The 27,131-nt window shown below is 39.8% G+C and overlaps 2 protein-coding genes across 11 annotated transcripts in view; both read right to left on the bottom strand.

Moving 5' to 3' along the window:
* LOC311290866 (uncharacterized protein) overlaps window positions 1-26,757 on the bottom strand; it is a 32,942-nt gene extending 6,185 nt beyond the window's left edge. For 2 of the 9 annotated variants that reach the window (XM_084409603.1, XM_084409602.1), the window contains exons 1-4: window positions 26,623-26,755; window positions 23,362-23,436; window positions 23,134-23,273; window positions 7,854-9,706 (exon numbers count right to left, since the gene is read on the bottom strand). In XM_084409603.1, coding sequence (XP_084265729.1) covers window positions 7,854-9,706; window positions 23,134-23,191 — 1,911 coding nt within the window. In that variant the 5' untranslated portion in view covers window positions 23,192-23,273; window positions 23,362-23,436; window positions 26,623-26,755. Of the gene's footprint in view, window positions 1-317; window positions 3,128-3,426; window positions 3,769-7,853; window positions 9,707-23,133; window positions 23,815-26,622 lie in introns of those variants that run through there. The other 7 variants (XM_084409600.1, XM_084409597.1, XM_084409596.1 and 4 more) reach the window with 7 other exon arrangements.
* On the bottom strand, window positions 12,403-21,948 carry LOC311288374 (uncharacterized protein). 2 transcript variants are annotated; one of them, XM_084405766.1, is made up of 3 exons: window positions 20,661-21,948; window positions 13,895-20,325; window positions 12,403-13,559 (listed from the first exon to the last, which is right to left on the bottom strand). In XM_084405766.1, the coding sequence occupies exon 2, from the start codon at window positions 19,828-19,830 to the stop codon at window positions 17,776-17,778; it is 2,055 nt and encodes a 684-aa protein (XP_084261892.1). In that variant the 5' UTR covers window positions 19,831-20,325; window positions 20,661-21,948; the 3' UTR covers window positions 12,403-13,559; window positions 13,895-17,775. The 2 variants fall into 2 exon arrangements, with proteins under 2 accessions (XP_084261892.1, XP_084261893.1); XM_084405767.1 differs by lacking the exon at window positions 20,661-21,948 and having other exon boundaries at window positions 13,895-17,779.
* Window positions 26,758-27,131: the final 374 nt, after the last annotated feature.

Genomic DNA, 27,131 nt, shown 5'->3' with positions numbered 1-27,131 from the left:
TGGAACAACATCAGAGTGCGTAAATGATGAGATTTTTTATTTTTGGGTGAACTATCCCTTTAAGGACAAGCGGCAGCGTGTTTACTCCTACTACTGTCTCTTTAAGAGCTGCGCGTGACGCGTCTAATATACAAGCATTTGACAAGCAGAATTTTTTCTCAATTTTCTCAAGTTTGCTTTCACTTTAGACATAACCGACTCCGTTTATGTAAACCTTAAGTTTATTTAACAGTATTAGCACAATAAGACTCGAAATATAACTTAGTCCTGTATCCAGGCACATGACTGTGATGAAGAGAGAGGTCCAGAGACGGAAAGCAGGTACAGTTCTCTTTTAATTGAAACAAGGTATACGCCGTGCAGGCTGATAACAGAAAGTCACTTTTCAAACAATGAAACAAAGGTTAGTTCGTTGCTTCTCTCATAGAATGTTGAAACAGAAGGTACAGTCGATCTGGGCCACTCCTGAGTAGCGAGGACTGGGAAGCAGGTGAGCAGTGGAACCCTCTGCTATTCTCCACGGAGAACACTGGGTACAGCACAAAAGGTAACTCACAGCAGATGATAACAGCAACACGATAATCAGTCGGACAAGACAAGGTATCTTTCAGAGCAATAGCTAACTGTCGACGTGCATCACAGAAAAACAATAATCCGACAACACAAACAAGAAAGAGAGAGCTAGATATAGCGAAGACAAAAGAGAAAGATTGAGAACAGGTGTGTAAGAGGGATGTGAATGAGAACCAGCTGATCGAGATGAGGTGATGCGTTAATGAGTGTGTGCGTAAATGTGTGAGAGGAGGTAGTGAGACGTAAAACAGCCAGCAGAGGGAGACAAAGGAAAGGAAAAAGAGAAGGACAGAACCAGGATCATGACACTAGACAGGCTTTTAGTGCATGTGAGCTTCACATGTATGCGATGAGAAACGCATAGGCTACGTTAGAACAGTGCATCAGTACGCAAATTAAATGTTTAAAGGGTTACTTCAGGATTTAGCATTAAGCTTTGTATTAGTAGAAAACCTGTAGTATTTTCGAATTACCATGCTTTCCACCCTCATATGACCCTGAGACAAGAGATTTATGTATTTTTTGTCTGGAAAAAATCCTCCGATGACGCAAAAATCGTCATTTTGCGTCATCGGAGGATTTTCTGGCCAGAGGCTAAAGACTACAGCCAGTAGAAGGCGTTGTTCCGCATGTTTTCAGCCCGCCCATACAGGGTGGGATCTCACTCACTGAATGTACACACAGTCAGCCTTTCTTTGGAAGTTAAGCTAGCAAGCTCTTGTCCTGTGGAGAAAGCTGAATAGTAGGAGAAAGCTGAGTAAGTAACCATCCTCCTTTTCCCGGACTTGTCCGGCGGACGAGATCGTTCAAAATGTCCGGGATTCAGCTTTTGCTTTCTGCGGTCGCCATTCATTGCTTACATACATGCACACCTTTCAATCTAACTGAATTCATTCCGATTGTTGAATTTGAATGTAGTGTTTACATGAACGCTAAACAAGTGATCGGTTGATGTGCGTTTTACCATTGCTAAGAAAAATTCCCGCTCCTCCGTGAGAGATGGGAGACCCGGCGCGTCTCAGTAATCATGCCACCGGCCTCGCGCTGTTCTCCCGCGGCCGTCAGCCTCGTCCTGCTCGACCACAGTAAACATGATGAATGGCGACTGTAGAACGCAAAAGCCGAATCCCGGACATTTTGGACGATCTCTAAATCCCTCGCAAACTCATCACGTAGGCTAGCTTTGTTGTTTTCAACAACTGCGCACTCTTACCGGTAGGCGTGGCCTCCTAGGGCAGCGAAGCAAGTGAATTCTGGGAGTTGTTGTCTTTCATCCACATAAGCCAAAAATACATTTTCTGGCTTTTCTCAGTCTAGAAAGCTCCAAATTCAAAAATTTCTTCACATATCTTCTACTTAAATTACCTATTTTAAATACACATTCATCTTCCCAGAGGTGAAGTATCCCTTTAACCGACAAGGCATTAAAACACATGCAAATTCTGAACTTTTGTGAACTGCAGTCTCCTGTTCCGCTGCGTTAACATTTTATGTGAATATACGTCGCGCTGTTCAGTATGTTGGGACAGAGGCGCCAGAAGAGATATAATGCACGATTCTACGATATTTCTTCAAAAGCAGATCGTGGAGACATTTTTATCGTCCACGATCAAAAATCGTCATATCGCACACCCCTAACTGAAACCTCATCCAAAACATTAACCTCCAAAGGGTCAAAATGTTATAATTTGTAATGTTACAAAAGCCTCAACTGAAGAGTAAGAACGCTTACGAAAATGTTAAGTATTTTAGTTGAACTGGCATAGTTAGTCACTGTTATTGTTATACCACTCAAGCAAAACAGGAATGGTTTCACACCATCAGTCGAGAATTGAGGTGCAGTGTCCTTCTAATAAGAGCAGGCAATAACAAAATTTATAGGCAACTCAATTTGTTCTCTTAACTAAACTGAAGCAGAAGTGCCTGACCTGTTAATTCGACACAAGAGAAGTTTCTCAAAATGACTGTCGGAAAGACGGTTGCGTTTTGGCAGGAAAATGTCCTTTTCAACACTAAACAACCGCTCACATGCGGCACTGGCAGGGACACCAGTATTGCACTTAATGAAGACTCTCTTCATTTTTGATAGATGCTGGAAAGCACTATCAGGTGTGTTTGCTGTAGGCTGTAGATAAATGTTCAATTCATCCAAAACATTCTCCTGGTTTCTGGAGAAGTAGTCTGTGATCTCATCGCTTTCATTTTCTGGCTTCCTTGAAACAATTGTCTCTGCAACATGTGGACTGTGCTGCTGAAAGCTCCTGTTTTAGTCTTAAGATGATGTCATCTTTTTGTTAATTTGGTATGTTAGACATACGAAACATAGGATGCATGAAGCCGTTGCCATGAGATACTTTTTACCGGAAAGGTAAATGAACCTTCTGTTCACACCACTGATGATGGCATTAACTAATGGCCCACAATATTGGAGGTTTTCTTGCTTGAGTGACTGCAACTTCTCAACAAGAATGTTGATTGTGGGGACCAAGACTCCGAGGTATGCCATTTTGTCTGACTGGAGAACATCTAGGGCCTTGGACACTGGTGCCATCACCTGTGAAATTACACATAAAACATGGCTGTATGCATGAGTGCAAAAATACATGATGAAAATCACAGGATGCATAAGTCATGTTGATTATTACATTCTTAAGAGTTATTGATAGGTAATTAACTTTAAAATAATTTACTAAAGAATTAGGCAACTAAAGTCATTGGTTTTAATCAAATTTGTATTTAACGTACAGTATATACCAAAAATAATTTTATTTTACAAATATGGGATTCTATGAAACATTAAAAATATTTACATAAAATGATTGATTCAATACATCTTAGACAGTTCAAACTCACCATGACATATTCTTTGATGAATGTAATCTCTGATGGCTTCAGTCGTGGAATGTCCATTTTCTCACAAACATCATGGAGCTCCTGAGGTTTCTCTTCAATGCAAGTTTTCATACAGTCCATTGCATTATATGTAGAGTTCCAACGTGTTACATTAGGCACAACCAGCATGCATCCAAGTCTGTCTTTAATGTTGTCAGAAACTGGTGCCACCTCCCTCATGAAATACTGAATTGGTCTTGTTGAGCTTGAAGAACTCTGTTCTTGAATGGAGGGTGTTGTTATCTTTTTACTGAATTGTTGCTGCATTCTCAGTAACTCATTCAGTTTAGTTGGATGCAGTCTCTGATAGGCATAGGATAAAGGGGAAAAAAATTAGAAAGAAAAAAAACATTTTAAATGCCATACTTTTAAATTATTATTATGCAAGACAGAAATATATAAGCCTACTAATAATACAACTGCGCAACAACATAAAGGAATGTTCCCTTTTAAATTACTTTTCATTTTACACTAAGGTAGCTAAATGATAACACTTGTCTTAAAGGTCCCATGACATGAAATTTTCACTTTCTGAGGTTTTTTAACATTACTATGAGTTCCCCCAGCCTGTATATGGTCCCCAAGTTTTTAGAAATTTCAATCGATGTAAATCGAGCTTTTGCTATCTTTCTCTGCCTTTGAGAAAACGGAGGCTTATACGCGCTGATCTTGAATCTCCTCTTTATGACGTTATAAGGAGAAATGTTACCTCCCCTGTCTCTGCTTTGCCCGCCCAGAGAATATTTTCTGCTCATGAGAAAATGCGATAGGAAGTAGGAACGCGCGCGTGCGATTTTAGTTTGTCCACAAGAGATATCATGGCTTTTGAGCAAGGGAAGCATATCAATTGCTCAATAATTGGATGTACAAATGAACACCGAAGGGTCAATAAAGAGCTGGGCTTGCTGAACGTCTGAAACTAAAGTCTGGATCACTCTCTTTGGCTCAGCTACACACCTCGGACAAGTAAGTCAACTAATGATATATAAGTGTGTTGCTTTACTGTTTATGGTTATCTAGATTGTTACACGTAGAATGTGGCTGTAACATTAGCTATGCAGTTTATGTGTGTGAATACACACACTGTAACGCGCGTATTGTACACTTCTTTGTTATTTGGATAACCATTTTCCTGTTGGTTATATGGCGTGCGCGATATCCGCATTTCAAGATCGCAGAGCTTGATGTAATTGTAATAAGATAAATAACTTACAGACGTTACAGATCTCTCATGAAAAGGCAACAGTAGGTTAGCGTTAGCTACATGATAATAACTGTGAACCATCCGAATAAAGTAATAATAATAATAATAATAATAATAATACATTTAATTTTAGGCGCCTTTCAAACCACCCAAGGTCACCTTACAAAAAAAAATTTTTTTTTATAAATACTTACTTATAATTTAAATAAATACTTATTTTATTAAATAAAATAAGTAAAATAACATTAATGTCTAAAAATAAACTGTTAACTGCTATTAAAAGAATTTAAAAACAACTAGTTAGCTAATGCTAATGAGATGGAGGGGTGCTTAAAGTTTATAAGCTGACTTGAAAAGATGGGTTTTGAGAGTGGTTTTGAACTGAGAAATAGAGTCTATAGCACGAATATGAGGGGGAAGAGAGTTCCAGAGTTTTGGTGCAGCATGGGAGAAAGCCCTTGCTCCCATTGTGGATAGTCTGATGTCTGGTGTTACCAGTAATCCTGCTGATGATGAACGAAGTGAACGTGAGGGTATGTAGGTCTGTAACAGTTCTGTGATATATGAAGGGGCGAGGTTGTGCAGGGCTTTGAATGTCATTAACAAGACTTTAAAGCTGTAGATAAAGTACCATATCCAGACATAATATTTTAAACTAACCATTCGGAAACATCCTGCTGGAGCCGCTGAGTTGCAACTTCTTCATCCGTTGTTTCTCCATCTGGATCAGATTCTGGGTCAAACTGAAATGCTTGAAAGACTGCGTGTCTTAGTGCCATTGCTATATCCAACATAAACATACACGCCACGGTACCGTTGAGCAAGATGGTCAAGGCCACACCCACCCTCCACCTTGCGCCGCCTTTCTCCTCCTTATTAGTATTTAAAGCTACAGACACCGAAACGGCCCATCTGATGGAAGCTCATTCTGGGACTGGCTTGTAGTGGCTATAATTCTGCACCGAGGCTGAATTTTTGGAAAGAGATTTCAGATACAGTACTAGGGACCACTAAGGCCTATATTAAAGCCTACAAAAAGTAGCATGTCATGGGACCTTTAATTTCTCCACTTGAAAGGATTAAACACTTGAGCTTTTATTTTGGAGGAAAACTGTGACGAGACCTTTATGTTTCTATAACATTAAAAACGCTTTTCTATTACAAATCGAGTAAAATGCTGTAATTATCTGGCTGCCCACACAAATGTAGGAAGTTATGTGAACGTTAAACAGCATAACTGGTGTTTGAAAAATGCACGTTAAACTCGCTCACATGCAGTGATGGAGCTTGCAGAATTTACTGTGAAAGAAGAACGTGAATCACAAGCTGCTTGTGAGCACAGTTCGGTTCGCTCTGAAACCAGTCACAACAAATCTATACAGCAATTTAATTAGATCAAAGCCTTTGTCGTGCGATAAACAAACTAAGATTACATTTTTTGTTCAACTGACAAACACGATGGCGCAAACGTTAGTGGTCTTTTATGTTCATTACCAAACTGGCGGACAGATCATGGCGGGTCATTGTAATTAAATCAGAAATAGAAATTTGATGTAACATAGAGAACAATAAAGCAGGATAATTAATACATTTAAAATGGCCATTACTCACCTGTATGTGCGTCCTTAAATTTGTGCTTGAGGTCTTCGACGTAGACAGCGTTTTAAACTTTGGTTTGCAAAGATTGCATACCAAAGTATAACCTTTACTTGTTGTTTCTTTGAGAGACATGAACTTGGACAAATAAGGCCATGGGTAATTAAAGTTAGTTGTTTCGGTTGTTTCTCCATCCTCCAAATCTGCCGCCACGTCTTGCTCCATAATGGATAATATGGGTGTGTCACTGTCAACCCACTTCTGTACGTCAGTGAACCGTTAGCCGCAAGATGTGTGATTAAACAACAGGTGGCGGTAATGGCAAAAAATTAGTTTGTAATCTAACAAGAAGAAGAATATCCTTGCATCGTGCTGATTCGCGCAGGCCTTGACAAAACGCAATGTAGCTTTTGCTCGCGCTACACCGCTACTTGCTGCAAAAAGTAGTTAGCTACTGGAAAAGCTACACTGTTTAAAAAGCAACTGAGCTACTGCCAAGCTACTGAAAAATGTAGTTAAGTTAGTAGCGTCGCTACTTGTAGTTAACTACTCCCCAACACTGACGGTTAGCATTACTACATTAATTTGGGGCTGCAAATTAGCCTCTGGCTAGAAGCCTATATGTAGAGCATCGGCTGCATGAAATTGTAGCAATGTTATACTGCATTGTCCCTGTTAAATAAACGAATAAATAAAATAAATTAAATCCACAGTGAATATTGGTGATTTGTGGACTTAAAAGCCTTATAACTTAAAACTTCATGAACTTGTTTGTTAATGGCACAGTGTTTCTCTTGGTTTCCAAGTCAGTGCCCATGAATTTACTCCCCCTCAAGTCATCCAAGGTGTGTATAACATTCTTAACATTCTTCTTTTAGACAAATACTATTAGCCTGACTACGTCAGACTTCGTACTTCGGCTCAATTTCATTTCGCTTCTGTACTCAGAGACAGCGTCATAGCTTTCCGTTTTCCTCCGGCCTGAAAACAGCCGGCAAATCAACGAACAGAGGGCAGGCTGAAAACCGTGACGTAGACGCTGATTATACCGTGGATGCATAGATTTACTTCACATAATCTGCAAAAGTCGTTCACAGACATGTTCACTCCGGTATTTCGCATCATACATTTGTTTTCAGTGGAAGTTAGATGCGGCTGAGCCTGCGCATAACACACGTCATAACCAAACGTTATGTGATTGGCTTACGGGTAACCAATGATAATTGAATCGCCAGACTCTGTTTACGAAGCAAAGCGAAGTAGCAAGAGTTTGGTATTACCAGGCTAAAATACAATCAGATTTATATTAAAAAAATGTCCTGGCTCTTCCAAGCTTTAGGATGGATTATAATGAATTTACATTTACTCGCAGCCTAGAGCCCTGCATAGTGCTTTATTTCTGCTTTTACATGAGCGCCACCTACTGTCAGTGAGCGCAAGTTAATAGATATCAATCAATCAACAAAGTGTCCTGTGTTCACCACACACCAGCTATAGGTGGAGAGGAGAGATTTGGCTATAGAGTGATGTGTGTCTAACTTACACAGAAGAGATTTTGTTGCTCAGCACATGAAAATGAACTACTTACTGTGAACTCAGACTGAGGTGATGTGGTTTCTCCACTGTATGGAAGCATGTGTCGCTTCAGGTGACTTTTAATAGAGAAACTCTTTCCACACTGATCACACGTGTGCGGCTTCTCTCTGCTGTGGATCCTCTCATGTGTTTTCAGATGTGATGATTGACTGAATCTCTTGTCACAGTGTGAACACTTGTAAGGTTTTTCTCCAGTGTGGATCTTCTCATGTCTTTTCAGATTTGCTAAATCACTGAATCTCTTGTCACAGTGTGAACACTTGTAAGGTTTTTCTCCGGTGTGGATCTTCTCATGTCTTTTCAGATTTGCTAAATGACTGAATCTCTTGTCACAGTGTGAACACTTGTAAGGTTTTTCTCCGGTGTGGATCTTCTCATGTCTTTTCAGATTTGCTAAATGACTGAATCTCTTGTCACAGTGTGAACACTTGTAAGGTTTTTCTCCGGTGTGGATCTTCTCATGTCTTTTAAGATTTGCTAAATGACTGAATCTCTTGTCACAGTGTGAACACTTGTAAGGTTTTTCTCCGGTGTGGATCTTCTCATGTCTTTTCAGATTTGCTAAATGACTGAATCTCTTGTCACAGTGTGAACACTTGCAAAGTTTTTCTCCAGTGTGATTTCTCTGGTGCAGTTTTAAACTGTTTTCTGTAGTAAAAGTCTTCTCACACTCAAAGCACACGTACTCTCTCACACCAGTATGAATTTTCTCATGTTTATGTAAATATTGCAGCAGTGAAAAACTCTTTCCACACACAGAACATGAATGCGGCTTCTCCTTCGTATGAACTGTCAGGTGTGTCTTCAGGTGTGATGCCAAAAGAAAAGTTTTGCCGCATTGATCACATGAGAATGGCTTCTCTCTGGTGTGGATCCTCATGTGTCCTTTAAGGTTTGAAGATCGACTGAAATCTTTCCCACATTTATCACACTTAAACGGTTTCTCTCCAGTGTGGATCATCATGTGTCGCTTCAGGACACTTTTAAGAGAGAAACTCTTTCCACACAGATCACACATCTGTGGCTTCTCTCCAGAGTGGATCATCTCATGTCTTTTCAGATGTCCTGATTGACTGAATCTCTTGTCACAGTGTGAACACTTGTAAGGTTTTTCTCCAATGTGAATTATTTGGTGCTGTTTTAAATCGCTCGCTGTAATAAAAGTCTTCTCACACTCAAAACACATGTACTCTCTCACACCAGTGTGGATTTTCTCATGATTATGTAAATGTTGCAGCCGTGAAAAACTCTTTCCACACACAGAACATGAATGCGGCTTCTCCTTCGTATGAACTGTCAGGTGTCTCTTCAGGTCTGATGCACAGAGAAATGTTTTGCCGCACTGATCACATGAGAACGGCTTCTCTCCGGTGTGGATCATCATGTGTACTTTAAGGTTTGAAGATTGACTGAAATCTTTCCCACATTTATCACACTTAAACGGCTTCTCTCCAGTGTGGATCCTCATGTGACTTTCAAGGCTTGATGATTGCGTGAAACTCTTACCGCATTGATCACATGAGAACGGCTTCTCTCCAGTATGAATTCTCATGTGAATCTCAAGTCTTTGTTTGCTTGATAAACTCTTTCCACACTGAGTGCAGGTGAAAGATTGCTTGGCTCTTCTTTTCTTTAAAAATGTCTTTTTAGTCTTTGAGTGACTCAAAGGTTTTTCTCCAGGTTTGACATGATGTTCCTCCTCCACTTCACTCAGTTCTTCACTCTCCTCCTCCACTTCACTCAGTTCTTCACTCCCCTCCTCCACTTCACTCAGTTCTTCACTCTCCTCCTCCCCTTCACTCAGTTCTTCACTCTCCTCCTTCAGTTCACTCTCTTCCATCAGGTCTGACATGAAAGAAAAATGTATTAAAGGGGTCATATAATGGTACATGCACTTTTACAAGTTGATTGTACTGAAATGTGTGTTGGCAGTGCCTGTACACAACCATCATAAAATGATAAAAATCCATCCAGTGTTTTTTTTTTTTTAATCTCCTTATATGTTTGACCCTCTCTGAAATCAAGCCGTTCGATTTTGTGACATCACAAAATCGACGCCCCTCCCACGATTGGTGAGTGACAGCAGCGTTTCAACACAGACCCGCCCTCGCTCGTCATCATAGTCAGCGCGTCATTGTTGATACCCTCACTGGAGCGCTGTCTATGAGCAGAATGGCGTCTGCGATTGTTCTTCGGTGTAATAAGGAACACAGCAGTCATTTTGATGTTCCTAAATCCAAACCGTTGAAGACGCAGTGGCCGAGTTTTGTTTTTGAAGGGATATGCCCAAAGGATTGACGCGGGGATTCCCTCACGGGAATGCTTTCATGTTCGCGCGAATCATTTCACACCAGACAGCTTTACAAACGAGAAAAAACTGATCGGTACCAACGTGTTCCTGTTGAACCTCCAGAAGTGAGTGTAATGTTTTATTAACCTTTATATTAATATTTATATCTTTGCAAATTTGCAAACCTTGCTGCACGCTTCACGATGAATGCATCTAAGGTTTATACTCAGGGTACATTACAGCATGTTTTCTATGTACGACGTAACATAATCCCACGTTTATAATGAACAAGGCGTTATGGATATTGTGTTATTATTTCAAACGGTGTACGCACAGAACAGAGGAGTGGGGTGAGCAAAGCTCATTATCATTTAAAGACACATGCACTGAAACGGCGTGCTGAAAACAGAGCTGTTTTTGACCAGGTAAAATTAGTGTTTTCTTACAATACTAATGAGATTTTTTAATTAAAGTATATTACAAACTTTTAATTTAAACCCTAAAGAATCATATTAGCTTGTGGGTGGGAGACATGACATGCAATTCTACCCGTCCATGATGTCATAACCTAATAAAAATGGGTATTTGTTAAAAATATATATCTTCATGTTGTTCCTCTGACAAGATATTATTACAGCATACCATAGCTGTAGTTGGTGTATAAAGACCTCTACTTCAAATTTTTATCTAAACATCAAAATTGTCATGTGGTGTGACTGTCTGGGATATGTGTGACCTTACTAATATGCCAATATATATCAGCAAAGTATAAATAATTGTTATATTTACAGTTTAAGTAAAAGAATTAGGCCATTTCAACAGACACAGAAAGTGTTGATGTCTGTGTATGATTTTAAAGCAAGTTCTGGCCAAATACATTTTGTCCGTAAAATGGGCGTCATATGGTGTGACACTGCAATTTATATTTTGAACGGGCAATAATTTGGACATCATTATGATGAAGAGGTCCACACTCAACCAGGAAGTTGCAGTGTCATCTCTGGAGTGCTTTGCAAGGTCAAGAGGTGAGTTCTGGCTTCTTAATTTTTAATTAAAAAGCTCTGTATCTGATATGCTCACTAGTGGTCAATGTTTTGTGTCTTATGGTGTGACATTATTTACATAAAAATGAAACACTTTTATACGAATTTTACTTATTAATTTTTAAAAATCATTCCTGCCATGTGGCAATTTACATGCTAAGTATAAGCTAGCTGTTTTTAGTTAACCAAGAGATTAGCTTAACTGAACAAAACGTCATATGGTGTGACACTGTATCATATGGTGTGACTGTTTTTCTAAGTCACACCATATGATATATTTGTCACACAATATTACATACACCTTTTTTAATGATAAATAAATAACTATTCAAAACATATTCAATGAATTTAATAGTGAACATTAAATTAACTATACAATTAATGTATTTCTTTTCAATTTTATACTTAATTTAACCATGTTTCACCATATTTGCAATGCTTTGCCTATTAAAAGATGCAATGTTTTGTCTGTCAGGCAGAAATGTCAAGTAAAGAGAGGACACAAAAATACAGGGAGAGAGGAGGTCCTGAGGGAAAGGAGGAAAAAGTAAAGAGATCATGCCAGTTCACACAGAATAGACACCTACTATAGGGATGAAAGTCTAGGCCACAACATAGTGTAACTTCAACACATGATACTATTATCAAGATGGTGAAACTGAAAGGAATGAAAATATCTTAATTACATATTTTTTATTACCAGGTATAAAGAGAAGAAACAAAAGGGAAAACTCAAGGCATTCAGTGTACAGTCTCTTCCTCCTTCAAGACAAGAAAAAATGAGAGAGATGTGGAGAGATGCACAAAAGAAATACAGAAAAAGGAAAAAAGAAGTGACTGCCATTATGAACCTGACCCCTCCATCTCTTGAAGCATCACTGAATGAAGATAATGCTGTGGCACCAACAAATAACAGCACACTAGAGCCTTCTGTCCAGTCACATTCCTTTACCAATTCTCCTCCTGAATGCCCCCCTGAGAATCTACAGGTGTCTGAAGTGTCCATCCCAAGCAAGATGATAGATCAGAATGATAAGCTGAGGAAACAATTAAGAAAGTTAAAAAGCAGAATCAGGTACTTATGAAAAAAATGAAAGAAGAACACTCCAAAACAGAAAGATACAGGAAAAAAATGTGAACGAAAAATAGAGCAAAAGCCTGCTCGCACTGTTAGTGAGAAGTTTAACCACCGAGCAGCAAAAAAATTGGCCATTGAGAGGAAAAAAAGGGTTGAGGCTTTTCTGCAATTAGATGAGAACAGCATTTTACTTCCTGGAAAAAAGGACACAATTGGAAGAAAAGAGAAGAAACAAAGAATGATCCTCACAAGCACACTTAAAGACCTTCATAAAGTCTTTAATGATAAGAGTGATAAATTGCACAGAATGTCTTACAGGCAGTTCACCAGATACAAACCATTCTACATCACTCAACCAAAACCATGTGATCGTAACACCTGTGCATGCCATCAACATGAAAACATGAGGCTTCTGATTGTAACTCTTTCAAAAAGAGGACTAATCACAACAAAAAGTCTTTCGACACTGCTGTCATCCATATGCTGCAGCATGGATAATGACTTGTGCATGAGGCGGCAATGCACAGAATGCTGTTTTGAGGAGGTTAAGTTCAGAGAGCATAATCCCGCTGAGAGGGTCACATGGGAACAGTGGCAGAGAGAGCCTATTACAGTCGGAGAAAAAACCTACAAGAACTGGGTTAAAAGAACCAAAGCGGGTTCAATTGGAGAACTGCTAGTAGTCATCCAGAAAGATCTTGAGGAACTGGCTAGTCATCACTACAATTGGATTCATCAGGTTAGGGAGTTCAGACATCTCAAAGAGAACTTGCAAAACAATGAAATGGTCCTTCATATTGATTTCAGTGAAAACTATGCTTGCAAGCTTAACACTGAAATTCAAGCCTTTCACTTTGGAGGCAACAGACAACAAGCAACTCTACACACAGGGGTGGCCTATGGTATTGGTGGGTCCCAGAGCTATCGCAGTCTCTGAGACATGATGAAAGGGCAGTGTGGGCTCACATCAAGCCAGTTATAGAGGACTTTAAGGCCAAGAGTGATCATGAAATTGATACACTCCACATCCTAAGTGATGGTCCTGCAACCCAGTATCGTAATTGTTAGGAAGGTTTAGTTGTGACTCAATCAGGTGGTAATATGTTGCATTCGCTACAGGATGTCAGTCACGACTCAGGAAGACAGAACCAGGTTGATATAGGTTTACTTCAATAGTTGGTATAACAAACAGCAATCAGCACGGTATGGCATTCAGGTATTTCTTCCTTTGGTTTGCAATATAAATAGTATGCAATTCAGTAGCTCTCTGTATGTGTTTGTGTGGTTCTAAATAAACAGAGAGAAGGAATAATAATTACTAACTGCAATAATATTATCACAATTAGTACAACAGTATGCTCATAAGCTAGAACATCAGAACAATACTATCAGAATATAATCAAAAGAGAACAACAATTCCTATAAAGTAATCAGTTGGAGCTGTTACATCATTACAGTGAGCATATAGAAAAGAATAATCACTTAATGCTTGACAAATATTACATTATGTATGTCTTTCACGAACGTCATAATTAGCTTAGCATTAGAATGAATCAGCAGCACATATGACAATGTTAGCTACTAGAAACTCTCAAAGAAACATTCGTAAACAGTGCACTTACATATCGTCATCGACGCACACCAACTGAAACTACTCAGGAGTAATGAGAACAGGGTAAATTTCTCAGTAATCAAACACTAACAGTCCACACCTAACCGGAGATTCTGTTAATTTCCTCATAACGCATTCTGCGTCGCGGCTGATGCAACCCTTGCAGTGAAGTTGAGTAAGGGCAGGCTGCCACCTACTGGACGTAATAAGCAATGTTCCCATGTTAACTTTATACACGTTTGACTTATAGCTGGCCTTTTGTACAACCGCCCCCAAATTTAGAAACTAAATTTGTCTCTGATATGGTCTATAATTATAAGGTTTCTGTGTCATCAGGGATAGCAGGAAGTACAATCATCCTTGAAACTGGTCTGGTATAGGTTCGTCCATTGATTCGCACATCTGCAGCTCTGATATGCCCATCTGAACTTGGCATGACCTTGGTGACCTTTCCGATTAACCACATAGCTCTAGGCAATTGAGGGTCTACCAGCATAACAACATTCCCAACGGCCATGTCCTCAACGTCTTTCTGCCATTTAGATCGGGTCTGCACATTTGGTAGGTAGTACTTAATGAATGAGGACCAGAATAAGTCTGTGAGGATTTGACTGTGGCGCCATCGTTTACGACTGATCATTTCGCTCTGCGGGTATACAACTTGTGGGAGAGAGCCATCCAGCCGCCCCATAAGAAGGTGATTTGGAGTGATAGGATCAGTGTCTGAGACGTCAGAGGATAGGTATCCAAGAGGCTTGGAGTTCAGTATTCCCTCTACCTCAATTAACACTGTCCTGAAGACTTCCTCTGTTACCGATTGAGCACCAACAGAAGCATACAGAGCTGATTTTACAGATCGTATCTCACGTTCCCATACTCCTCCGAAATGAGGATCTCCAGGTGGGTTAAAGTGAAAGGGAACTTTCTGCTTTGCCAACTGTTGCTGTAGTTCAGGTGACATCATTTTGAATGCTTCCTGCAACTCTCTCTCCCCTCCCTTAAAATTTGTCCCTTGGTCAGACCACAGCTCAAAAGGAGTTCCTCTACGTGCCACAAATCTCCTAAATGCCATGAGGAAAGAATCAGTGTCAATACTTGATAATATGTCAAGATGGACACATCTGGTTGTTAAACACTTCCAAATTATTCCCCATCTTTTCTCCACTCTCCTTCCAATCTTAACTGAGAAGGGCCCGAAGCAATCCATTCCCGTGGAATAAAATGCAGGCTTAAATAGTTGAAGTCGAGCCACAGGCAATTCTGACATTTGTGGGATTTCTGGTTTAGCTCTCCATCTCCTACAGTCAGTGCATCGGAATTGGTGATTTCGGATAGCCTCTCTACCACGCAGAATCCAAAACTTCCTTCTAATTTCAGCTAGAACTCTCTCTGAGCCTGGATGTCTTAACTGCTGATCGTAGTCTCGGATTATAAGCTTGGTAAGGGCATGACTGGGATTCAAGGACAATTGGGTGCTTCGTGGCAATGTCGAGTGCCTCAGCTCGTCGAAGTCTTCCTCCCACTCGAATTACATCCATTTCTTTGTCCAGCTCTGGACACAAAGTGAGCAGTTTACTGTTTGAAAGAAGAGGTTTACCTTGTTTCAGGCATTGGATGTCACAGAGAAAACTAGCTTGCTGAGATGTTCTCCACTGAAGTATTTCTGCTTGTAGGAAATCTGCAGCTGTTAGTGGCTCTCCATTTGCTGCCCCATGAACATATTGTGCAGTAGCTTCCAGTAATTCTCTGTAGTCTGTATACTGGCTGGCATCAGGAATCTCTGAGTCGGAGGTCACTACATTGAGGGCACAGAACATTGACTTACGCAACTTTGATTCACCTTCTAAGGAGCTGTTATCAGGACACTTAGGCCATTGATCAGGGTGCATTAAGAGAAAGGGGGGTCCATTACTCCATCTGTTTGGTCTGGCTAGATCCTCAAGACGTTTTCCCCTCTTAAGTCGTCAGCAGGATTCTGAGCAGAGTCCACGTACCTCCAATCCTTTGGGTTTGTTGTCTCTTGGATATCCGTGATCCTGGTGCCAACAAAGACTTTAAACCGGCACGAATCTGAATGCAACCAACTCAGCACTGTGGTTGAATCAGACCACAAGGTGATGTTCTGATACTCAAGTGTAAGTTCCTTCCTTAGCAACTCCGCTAACTGGGCTCCGCAGAGTGCTGCGCAGAGTTCAAGTCTGGGAATGGACAACTGTTTCTTGGGTGCAACTCTGGAGCGTGCAAGTAGGAATGCTAACTGTACCTTGCCTTGACTATTCTCCGTTCTCAGGTATGAGACTGCACCATAGGCTCTTTCTGATGCGTCACAGAACACATGTATTTCTCTTATGACAGAGGAATTATCCATTTCTGGAGTCACATAGCATCTAGGGAAAGTAATAGTGGAAAGTGCTTTGAGTTCGTCTTCCCACTGCAGCCAGTTCTCCAAGAGTTCATCAGGGAATAAAGGATCATCCCATTCTCTCGGCTTAGCCCACAGTTTTTGGATGAGGATTTTTGCTCTGGTGGTGTATGGTAGAATGAAGCTCAATGGGTCATACTGACTGGCAAGAACTCGATATAAATTGCGCATGGTGGGCTTTCCGTACTCTAGGGGACGGTGCTTGTACCTAAGAGTGTCGGTGGGGCAATGCCAGTGCAGACCTAGAGTGGATTCAGGAACTTCTGTTTCCCTTTGTGATAACCACAGCTCAGTGCTGGTAGACTGAGCTTCTTTAGGCAAATGACTTACTACACTAGGTTGGTTTGAGGCCCACTGTCGGATGTTGAATCCTCCAACTGCCAGAAGCTCCCTGAGACGGTTAATCAGCCCTCTGGCCTCATCAACTGTGTTCATGCTCTGGAGACAGTTATCAACATAGAAGCTCTTTTGTATAGTGAATTGTAGGTTATCACCTGTCTCTGTGTTGTCAAGGACATGTTTGTGCAGTGCATAGGAAGTGCAGCAGGGGCTGCAAGTAGTGCCAAATGGGAGCACCCGCCATTCATAAACGTCCGCTTCCCTGTCTCGTTCCATATCTCTCCAAAGAAACCGCAGGATAGGTCTGTCCTGTTCCAAAAGTCGGACTTGATGGAACATTCCCTTCACATCCCCACTCACAGCAATGGAATGCTCTCTGAATCTTATCAGGACTCCAAGGAGTGATGGACCAAGCACTGGGCCAGGAATTAGGGATTCGTTTAAGTTCATCCCCTTGTACTGGAACGAGCAGTTGAAGACCAGTCGATTTTTGTCATTGTGGGTGACCATATGATGTGGTATGAACCACCTTTCATGGCTCTGGGGTGCTTTATCTGGATCCAGTTTGGCTACATACCCTTCATCCACTAGTTTCTTGATTTCAACAGAGTAGGTCGCTGCGCGTTTAGGATCTTTTCAGAGATGTTGTTCAAGTCTCCGCAGGTGTGGCATTACTGCTTCATGAGAGGCATTAAGACAAGCCATGTTATCTTTACGTAACAGGGGGGTAGCATACCTCTGGACTCCATTGATGTCAACTCTGATAGTTCCTTTGTTCAGGAGTTCAAGAGCTGTTTGATCCTCCCTGGAGCGAGTAACCGATTTCTCATTACGGTACGGAAGAATGTCCAGTTCCCATAACTTCACAACATTTCTTATTAGCTCTGTTTGCCTGGATGACACCGATGTGAAAAGGATCTGATGAGGATTCAGAGGATTCAGAAGGAGCTTTGCTGGACCCTGTAGTGTCCAACCCAGTCTTGTCTTGATGGCGGCTGGCCCGCCAGGTGGTCCAAGATGAACCGGCTCAATTGGGGTGATTAAATGAGGCTGATCGGCACCAATCAGAAGGAGTGGGTGAATCTTCTCAAAGGACTGAATGGGAAGACCCTTCAGGTGTTTGTACTTGCTTACGAGTGCCTCCATCGGATAGGATTGGTTAGATAATCCCAGCTGATCCACAGTAAGGCTTGCTTGATATGGTACGTCTTATGTGGTTGCGCCACTGGAGATATGCTGAATGAAACTGTTGAGCCTTGCAAACGTGACACTTTCTGCTGGATAGTTCTAATGGATAACTCTTCCTCATCACCTTTCAAATTCAGTTGCTGAGCTGCAGCAAGTAACAAGATGGTGCGTTCAGATCCATCATCAAGGATAGCATAAGTGTCCAAGGTACGGTTCTTATATCTCAACAGAACTCTGACAACTTTCAGCAAGACTCGATTATCTGTTCCAGGTCTGTCCAGATATAAAGTTTCAGCTGTGGAACTTAATGCTGGCACAGTATCTTTGACTGCCTTGTAATTGATGTCATGGAGTATGAGCAAATGTTTACCTCTACATTTGTTGCAGGGTTTTTTCAAATTGCACTGTGCAGCTAAATGTGTTCTACCACACTTCCAACAGCGCTTGTTGGTTTGAATCCAGGTTTTCACTTGTTCAGTCGTGAGCTGCTGAAAGTTGAGGCACTGACTAAGGAAATGGTCTGTTTTCTCGCAGTAGGGACAAAAGGCTTTACTTTTCACCTGCCGCTCTGGTGAAGTGGCTGCTTTGACTAGAGAGGAAGTACTATTTGGGGTGAAACTGCTTGCTCCGTGCAGTACAGTAGCTGGTCTTAGCCTTTGTTCTTTGCGTTTCTCAATTCTTTGTTTTGTCCATCCCTTTAACTGAATGTTTCCCAGCAGATCACTATTTTGACACCACGATTCAGACTGCAACCATTTGGAGAACTCTGTGAGTGTAAAGGTTGTGGCATGATGAGGCAGCATTTGTCTCCTGAAGGCAGCTCTTAAATCAGGTGGCAACTTGGTCAGCAGGCGAACTACGTGGGACCCACACAACAATTCAGCATCCCCATCTGGTCCTAAGGATTTCAGCAGTCCTACAAGGGCTTGAATTTGTAATGCAAACCTTTCAAAGGCTTCCGAGTCTCCTGGACGGACATCTGGCGCATCCATTACTTTCGCAATCTTATTCAATGCAAGTTGATGAGGCTTACCGAATTTCTCTGTCAAAGCGTTCATTGTCTCAGTGTAAGGATATCGAGAGTTGAGGAAAGAATCTGCAATCAGTCTAGCATCCTCCAACTGTAGATGATCCACCAAAATTTGATACTTAAATAACTCTGACCCATCCTCAGGTAGCAGATTGTGCAGGGCAAGCTTCAGACGTGCGAACTCGCTTGGATCTTTATGCACCAGGTAAGGTATACTGGGCTTAGGACCTCGATATTCTGCAGCTGATTCTTTTAGCTGAATGGAAGGCTGCTCTAACCAGTAAGGCGTTGGTCTTTGAACAGGTAGTGGCCTTGAAGGGTGGTACATATCGCTCTTTAATCTAGTGACAGGCTCGTAACTGCCCTGAAATCTGTCATATGTTTCATGAGTTCGGTCTGCAGCATACTGTGGTGGTTGCGCGTACCACTGTGAGTCAGGGTATTCATAATGCACAGGAGGTGGCTCTCTATAAGGCTGTGACTGACTGGGTGTTGGTCCTCTAGGGGTGTCATGCTTTGACGCAACTTCGGCTTTCATGATCTGCAACTGACCCATCATTTTATCAATCATAACCATCATGTCGGCAGCACCATGTGGCTCAGTCAGGGAAGCTCTCGGCTGCTGCAAGGGATAATTGGGGTCCTTGACACCACGACTCATACCACTGAAGGAATAACATGAAGGCCCGGCTTGTGGTGAATAAGGGTCTGGGGAAACCACATATGAAGGAGAAGCATGCCGGTCAAGAGTGGCAGATCTTTCATACAAGGTAGACGGAGCACTGGTACATGGTCGACCTTGCAGCTTACTGTGTGGGGCAGGCATATCATTAGCTGATTGTTCATGAAAAGGAGTAGATGCTCTAGCTAGTTCCATGGGAGCTGTCCGATGCTGTGTTGCTGGAAAGGATTGTGCCCTTGAATCTGGAAGGTTTGGATATGATGTTGACTGATGACTGATGGACATCTTTAGGTGGAGTATGAGGTGCCATCTGTTGTAAACCTCCTTTATTCACACTGAATTCCTGTTCTCTTCTGTGCTCATACCGTGCTGTGCTTACATGCTGTGGATGTTTGTTACCTAGTTGACAACCTCCATAGTCCACTTCAAAATCGTCATAGTAAGCAGGATGACGTTTCTGGCGGGTTGGCCGTACATACTCTGGAACAGTTCCTCTTTGATACTCATCAACCATACTGTCACTGTAGCAAATCACCTCCGGCTCGAAGGACCAAATGTTAGGAAGGTTTAGTTGTGACTCAATCAGGTGGTAATATGTTGCATTCGCTACAGGATGTCAGTCACGACTCAGGAAGACAGAACCAGGTTGATATAGGTTTACTTCAATAGTTGGTATAACAAACAGCAATCAGCACGGTATGGCATTCAGGTATTTCTTCCTTTGGTTTGCAATATAAATAGTATGCAATTCAGTAGCTCTCTGTATGTGTTTGTGTGGTTCTAAATAAACAGAGAGAAGGAATAATAATTACTAACTGCAATAATATTATCACAATTAGTACAACAGTATGCTCATAAGCTAGAACATCAGAACAATACTATCAGAATATAATCAAAAGAGAACAACAATTCCTATAAAGTAATCAGTTGGAGCTGTTACATCATTACAGTGAGCATATAGAAAAGAATAATCACTTAATGCTTGACAAATATTACACTATGTATGTCTTTCACGAACGTCATAATTAGCTTAGCATTAGAATGAATCAGCAGCACATATGACAATGTTAGCTACTAGAAACTCTCAAAGAAACATTCGTAAACAGTGCACTTACATATCGTCATCGACGCACACCAACTGAAACTACTCAGGAGTAATGAGAACAGGGTAAATTTCTCAGTAATCAAACACTAACAGTCCACACCTAACCGGAGATTCTGTTAATTTCCTCATAACGCATTCTGCGTCGCGGCTGATGCAACCCTTGCAGTGAAGTTGAGTAAGGGCAGGCTGCCACCTACTGGACGTAATAAGCAATGTTCCCATGTTAACTTTATACACGTTTGACTTATAGCTGGCCTTTTGTACAGTAATCGTGCAAACTGCTTTCTTCTTAGCAGCATTCCATACTCTTGGGGTTTCAAAATGGTTACCTGGAACTTTTCTGAGAGGTCACATGGCAAGGGGGCTCCTGATGGAATAGGCGGAGCTCTCAAACGTATTGCTGACAAGTATGTCCATGGAGGTGGAGATCTTCAAACACCTAAAGATTTGTTTAACTATCTTTGCCAAAACACAGAAAGAGTGACCATTGAATGGGTTGAAGAAGATGAAATCTCTTCCATGGATAGCTTGCTTCCTTCAACAGTGTGCCTAGTGGTTGGAATTAGTAACACACACCAAGTGCTCTCCTTTTCACCTGGGGAAATACTATATAGACGCCCGAGTTGCTTTTGCAAGTACCCAGAGATGTGTCTTTGTTATCAGCCGAAGAAACTTCACATTGACGTCTCTGCTTCTAAAGCCGGCAGTGCCAATGTGGAACAGCAAAGTGCTCTTCTCCAAGATGTTACCTGTGTGAAACCAAAAGAAGCAAACCACCCAGCCGAAGCAGAATGCACCGATTCTGATGATGACACCAGCTACACTGTTGGAAAGTTTGTCATTGTCAACTACGATGATAGGCCATATGTGGGCCAGATCATGAAGATATGTCACAAAGAGGCAGAGATTAATTGCATGAAGCAAGTTGGTGACAAGAATAACTTCATCTGGCCAAATAAACCAGACTGCATATTTTACAGCTGTGTAAATAGTTTGCACAATATCTGAGCCAGAACCTCTTCACAGGTCTACCAAGCTTTCTAAGATTGACTGGCTGAAGTTTAATATGGTCTGAAATGTTATCGGCTTTTGGCTTTTCAGCTTCAACTGATGTTTAAAGATCCCATGTGAAATACACATTTTTGTTTTTGTTTAAAGATTCATTGGATAATTCATATGCAAATGATACATTGTATGTTTTTTACTGTATCTGGTTTTACTAATATCTATGAATTTTCAATCTAAAACATTCAACTAATTGTAAATTGATTTGTTTTTTACTGTTTAACAATTAGAATTGTTGTTACAACACACACTCTCTAATTTTAAATTGTTCATGTTGAATGTTCTTGAAGTGAGATGGTGTTTGATTTACTCATATTTCTGAGTTTCTTATCATTTTAAAAGTTTTAAAACAATGTTAGTATGTTTTTTTATTTATTTTTTAATCATTAATGTTAACTGAATTGAATTAATTAAATGTTGAATCCAAATAAAATACAGTTTTTTGCATTGACAAATTGTGGAGTGGTGCAGTTCATCATATAGCGTGACACTATATAATTTGGTTGTGACATTCAGAATTGTGCCAGTAAAAATACTTTCTTAATTATAAATCATAAAAAAGTCAATGGAACACAAGAGAAATAGTGTCAGCAAGAGTCACAAGCATTTTCATAGATTTATAACCAGGTTTAACATAATTAATCTAAACTATCTGGAAAGGCTGAGGAGAGATGACTTACTTTGCATGATGATTTAGAAAAACAATACAAAATCTAATGAATCTGCACAAAAGAAATGTTAAATCTTAAGATAGTAATGAATGATAACGATTTATGTTGAAGTTAGTTACTTAGGAAGAGTATATCCCATTTTCATTTTATATAGAATAACTTTTGTCACACCATATGACAATTTTAGGCACGAATGCAACAAATTGGTGAATAAATCCAATTTCAAATCCAAAATCTAAAAGACCACATATATTTTGGGAAATGCAAGAGTCAGTACAACACAACTCAATATTTTTTATGCCTAATATTTGAAGTAAAAAATAAAAACTTTTTACAGGCTTATATGTCTCCCACCCTTGTACAAAAATGGCATTATATGACCACTTTAAATAAAATTTTCTGTACATCAAAATAATTCATTGAAAGAAATATAAATTGAAAGGACATGAAAGTGAGCCCTAAAGTAATAGTAGAAAGTAGACAACAGTTATAAAATATTATGACAATTTGATGCTTTTTTATAAATTGATTATTTATCAGTAAAAAAAAAGATTAGCTTGACCTGATGTTGATAATCAATATAAAAATTTCTCAAACCTCCCTTTACTGACCATTTGTTGAAGAAAATCCCAGAACATTGTGTACCATTTCATAGTTTAACTGTTTATCTAAATGTAATGAAGTGCTTGAATGTTTCTAACATGAATGTTCTTCAGCATCATGAATGAATGAAGAATAAACACCAACCTCTTTGTTCTTCAGGATCTTCAGTGTGTTTCATTCTGCAGGGTTCTGGATCACTCATGTTCTCACTGTCCTCTTTAATAAACTCAGTCTTTGCAGATTGCAGCTCTTCCTGATGCTCTGATGCTCGTCTTCACTTGTAGCTGATGGGAATTTACAGCATTTATTGGAGAATTACAGTGGGAGGAGCTTCACTAATGATGCAATTGGTGTGGGAGGAGCTTCACTGACCATGTGATCGATGTGGGATGAGCTTCGTTGTTGATGCAATTGGTGTGGGAGGAGCTTCACTGATCTGCCCAAAATCTAAAATATATCAGTTACTGAGTTTGTTTTTATACTAAATGACACTTCTATGCAACAAATAAATGGCACTCCTAAAATATTAGGCTATGATCATTTGCAGAATGCCTTTTTAATAAATTGATTATATGTCCTTGAAACTTTCCTTGAATGAGGTAAATTTATCTTCCAATTATTATTTTTAAAACATTATCGAATCTGAATCCAGGGACAAATCCCATTGTTGCCATATTTTGGCACCAACTTTGAGATTGATATTTATTTTACTAAAAACGTTTTGAATTATTAATGGCCGTTCACACTGGACTTTTCCTTGCACTGACTTCCATTCATACGCATGTGAAAGTGGGACACCTGAAACACAAGATCAAGTGAATTACCCTGTGAGAAATAACAATCCATTCATTATTTGTATTGCTAATCCTAATATTATTCTGTTTCTTCATTAAAAAACAAGAATCTAGAAATAAATAAAAGAATATAAATAATTTAAATTATTCCTAATATGAATAATGTTAAGAAAAACAGTTAAAATCATAAACACAGAAATAAATGTACATATAGTAACCAACAAATCCCCTTAGTCTGTTGACACCAATGAAATGAGCTTTAAGTGTCAGTACAGGAGATCTGAAGACATCAGCATAATAAATGAGGTGAAAACAGGAACTATTGTCATGAAATAAAGAGTGTTTTCAGCAGATCTTGATGAGCCTCAGACTATCAACACTCATTCAACAAGCCATTCAGGATCATCAGCAGATCATTTCACTTTATTCTGAGAGTTTGCTGTTAGAAACACATTATTTGAGTCATGATACATGATAAAGGCCTGTAAAAAACTCTATTGAAACACAATATTCTTATTTCTCACACTATAACATGGATAAAACATCAATAACACAAAACAATGACACTCATCTTCCTCAACCACTACAGATTACAGCAGCATAATGTCCAGATCAATCTTATATAGTTTGATCGTATAACAACTACATTAATCACTACACAGTAAATTTGAAATCCAGAAATCAACACCAATATACTTAATTTCAACACTTTAAAAGTATAAATATGGGAACAACCTCACTTTCAAGAGTGTTGCCTCTCACAACACCGACACAGAGTTACAACATGAACACTAAGAGAGTAAAATATGAACACCTATTTTGCATTAGCCTACCTACTTTAAAGAACTGCACTGACAAATCATGTAATCTGGAAAAAATAAATTCACTTTGAAATAAACACTTCACTTTATATTACTCTTACATGGTCTGCTCACACAGAGGCAGTGCTTAAGAAGGCACATCAACGCCTTTTCTTTCTCAGGCGCCTTAGGAAGTTTGGAATGACCTCCAACATCCTCAAATCATTCTACACCTGTACAGTGGAGAACATTCTGACTGGCGGCATCACTGCCTGGTTTGGAAACAGCACTGCCAGCAACCGTAAAGCTCTGCAGAGGGTTGTGCGAACTGCCAGCCACATTGTAGGAGGTGAGCTTCCCTCCCTCCAGGATATCTACACTAGGCGGTGTATGAGGAAAGCCCGGAAGATTAACAGTGACTTTAGCCACCCGTCCCACAGACTGTTCTCGCTGTTACCATCAGGCAGACGTTTCCACAGCATTCGATCCCGTACCAGCCGACTGAGAGACAGCTTCTTTCCTCAGGCTATCAGGTTAATGAACAGCCAGAACTGATGCATCTTACACACGCCAATACATCCCCTGCTATACATTGCACTTTATTCAACACTTCATTTCAACACTGGATTCCACAGTAGCACACACCGCACTTATTGCAGCAGCACTACACAGCACATAGTGCACTGCATTGATTAATACAATAATCCATATCACCGAAATACCAATCATGCGCATCATACTGCACTGTGTATATTTGTAATTCTAATTTATATATTATTATGTATATTGTACATAATGTGTATAATATTGCACTGTTAAAACTGTTAAGTACGTTAGCTGCTACTATGTATATTAAGCTATACTGCATACTGTACATGGTCATCTGTATATTGTTTAAATATGTGAACTGTAACTGTATGTCTTCTATGTTGATTGTATTCTGCGCTGTCTGGAGCACGCTCCTAAGAATTTCACTCACTACGGCATATGTGTTGTTAGTGGTGTGACAATAAAGGATTCTGATTCTGATTCTTTAAAAACTTTATTTCAAAACAATCCAGAAATTTAAATTGTAACTTAGTCTGGGATCACAAAAGTGGTTTTCTCAAAGTAGTCATTAAAATAATAACATTTCATGTGCAGAAATTGAAAATGATCAGATAAAGATCACCACAAAGCACTATTGTTCCCAGAGTAAAACACTATTCATATTTATTAGTATTGATTTAATGTCTCACGTGGCTCATTATAGGCTCATTGTAAAACATTTAGCAGTATCTTTTCCTTTAATAAAGCACTGCTATGCATTTAAAATGAGTTTAATATTCTATATTAAAATGACAGCTTAATAACATTTAGATTTTTAAATCATTTTAATCAAACACTGGTGAAACAACCACTTATGTCTGTAATGGTGACTTGATAGTTAGGACTGTAACTGTAGCTGGTTAAGAATAGGTGACCACTGTGGTGCATCGGTAAGAAGGCAATCCAATGCTCTAATGCTCTTACATGGATTTATTGACAGACAGCAGATGATTATCTGTCTTCATGAGTGTACAGTATTTGTGGTTCTACAGTAAACAATACAAAGAAAAATATCACCATACAAGTAAACGACAGTGCTGACATGATGCAATAAGTAAAGCTAATGGTAATTAGTACAACTTTCCCTTCAAGTAACTTTAGCTGCTTTTATCAAATAACCAAAAAATATACCAAAAAACACACATTAGCTCCTTATTAAATTAAAGAACAGCCTTTTACTGCTGGGTCTCAGTAACATCAACCCCAAAAAAACATAGTTCTCTATTACACAACCATTGTAAACACTCTGATAATAACTATACAATGTCAGGCGAGTACACACATAAACACTCTAGTAGTGTAACACTAGTAATACTAGGTATTAGCATAATGCTAGCGAACTTTATGCTAACATACTGCATTTCAACTGAGTATCCCAGAATAGACAACACTCATAAAAACCCTAAGGCACCAAAACACACATATGTAAACATTTACACCAGGGTACTCACATGTCTCTGAACGCACAGATGACACAGACGACAACTATGCACTTAAGAAATATCTACGATGTGCTGCCCGTTAGAGAGTTGTGACTTTTGCGAACGAACCGATTCTTTTGAACGGCTCATAAACATGAACGATGGGAGCCGAGTCGCGGCTGGAGGGGAGCCGTTCTTTCTGGCGTTCTTTTTTCCTATGTGTGTTTCACACAGATGCGTTCCATAACAAATAGGGATTTCCGGTTTGCACTTCAGTACGCATCTGCAGCGGGTGATCTCTGAGGTAACTTATTTTTCGCTTTTTTAGAATACAATTCTTATTTCTGTTTTAATTAAAATGTCACGAACGCTTAAGTATCAGAAAACAATTTTTTATAAAAAAATGAAATGCAGTCTTCATTTGATTGTTTTAATCGTCTGCAAGCAAATAGGTTAAACTACTGATAGCATACTAAGTCTAAACTGATAGTTAGCTAACTCTACATCAGGTGCCATTAGCAAAAGCTACAAATACTAAT

Source organism: Rutilus rutilus (genome assembly GCF_951802725.1).
Source record: "Rutilus rutilus genome assembly, chromosome: 1".
NCBI lineage: Eukaryota > Metazoa > Chordata > Actinopteri > Cypriniformes > Leuciscidae > Rutilus > Rutilus rutilus.
Note: the sequence above shows the minus strand (reverse complement) of the source record. Positions and strands in the feature narration are given on the sequence as shown.

Bases quoted from the DNA above. Each gene is read 5' to 3' on its own strand.
- LOC311288374 (XM_084405766.1), bottom strand. From the start codon at position 19,830: ATGTCCATCAGTCATCAGTCAACATCATATCCAAACCTTCCAGATTCA.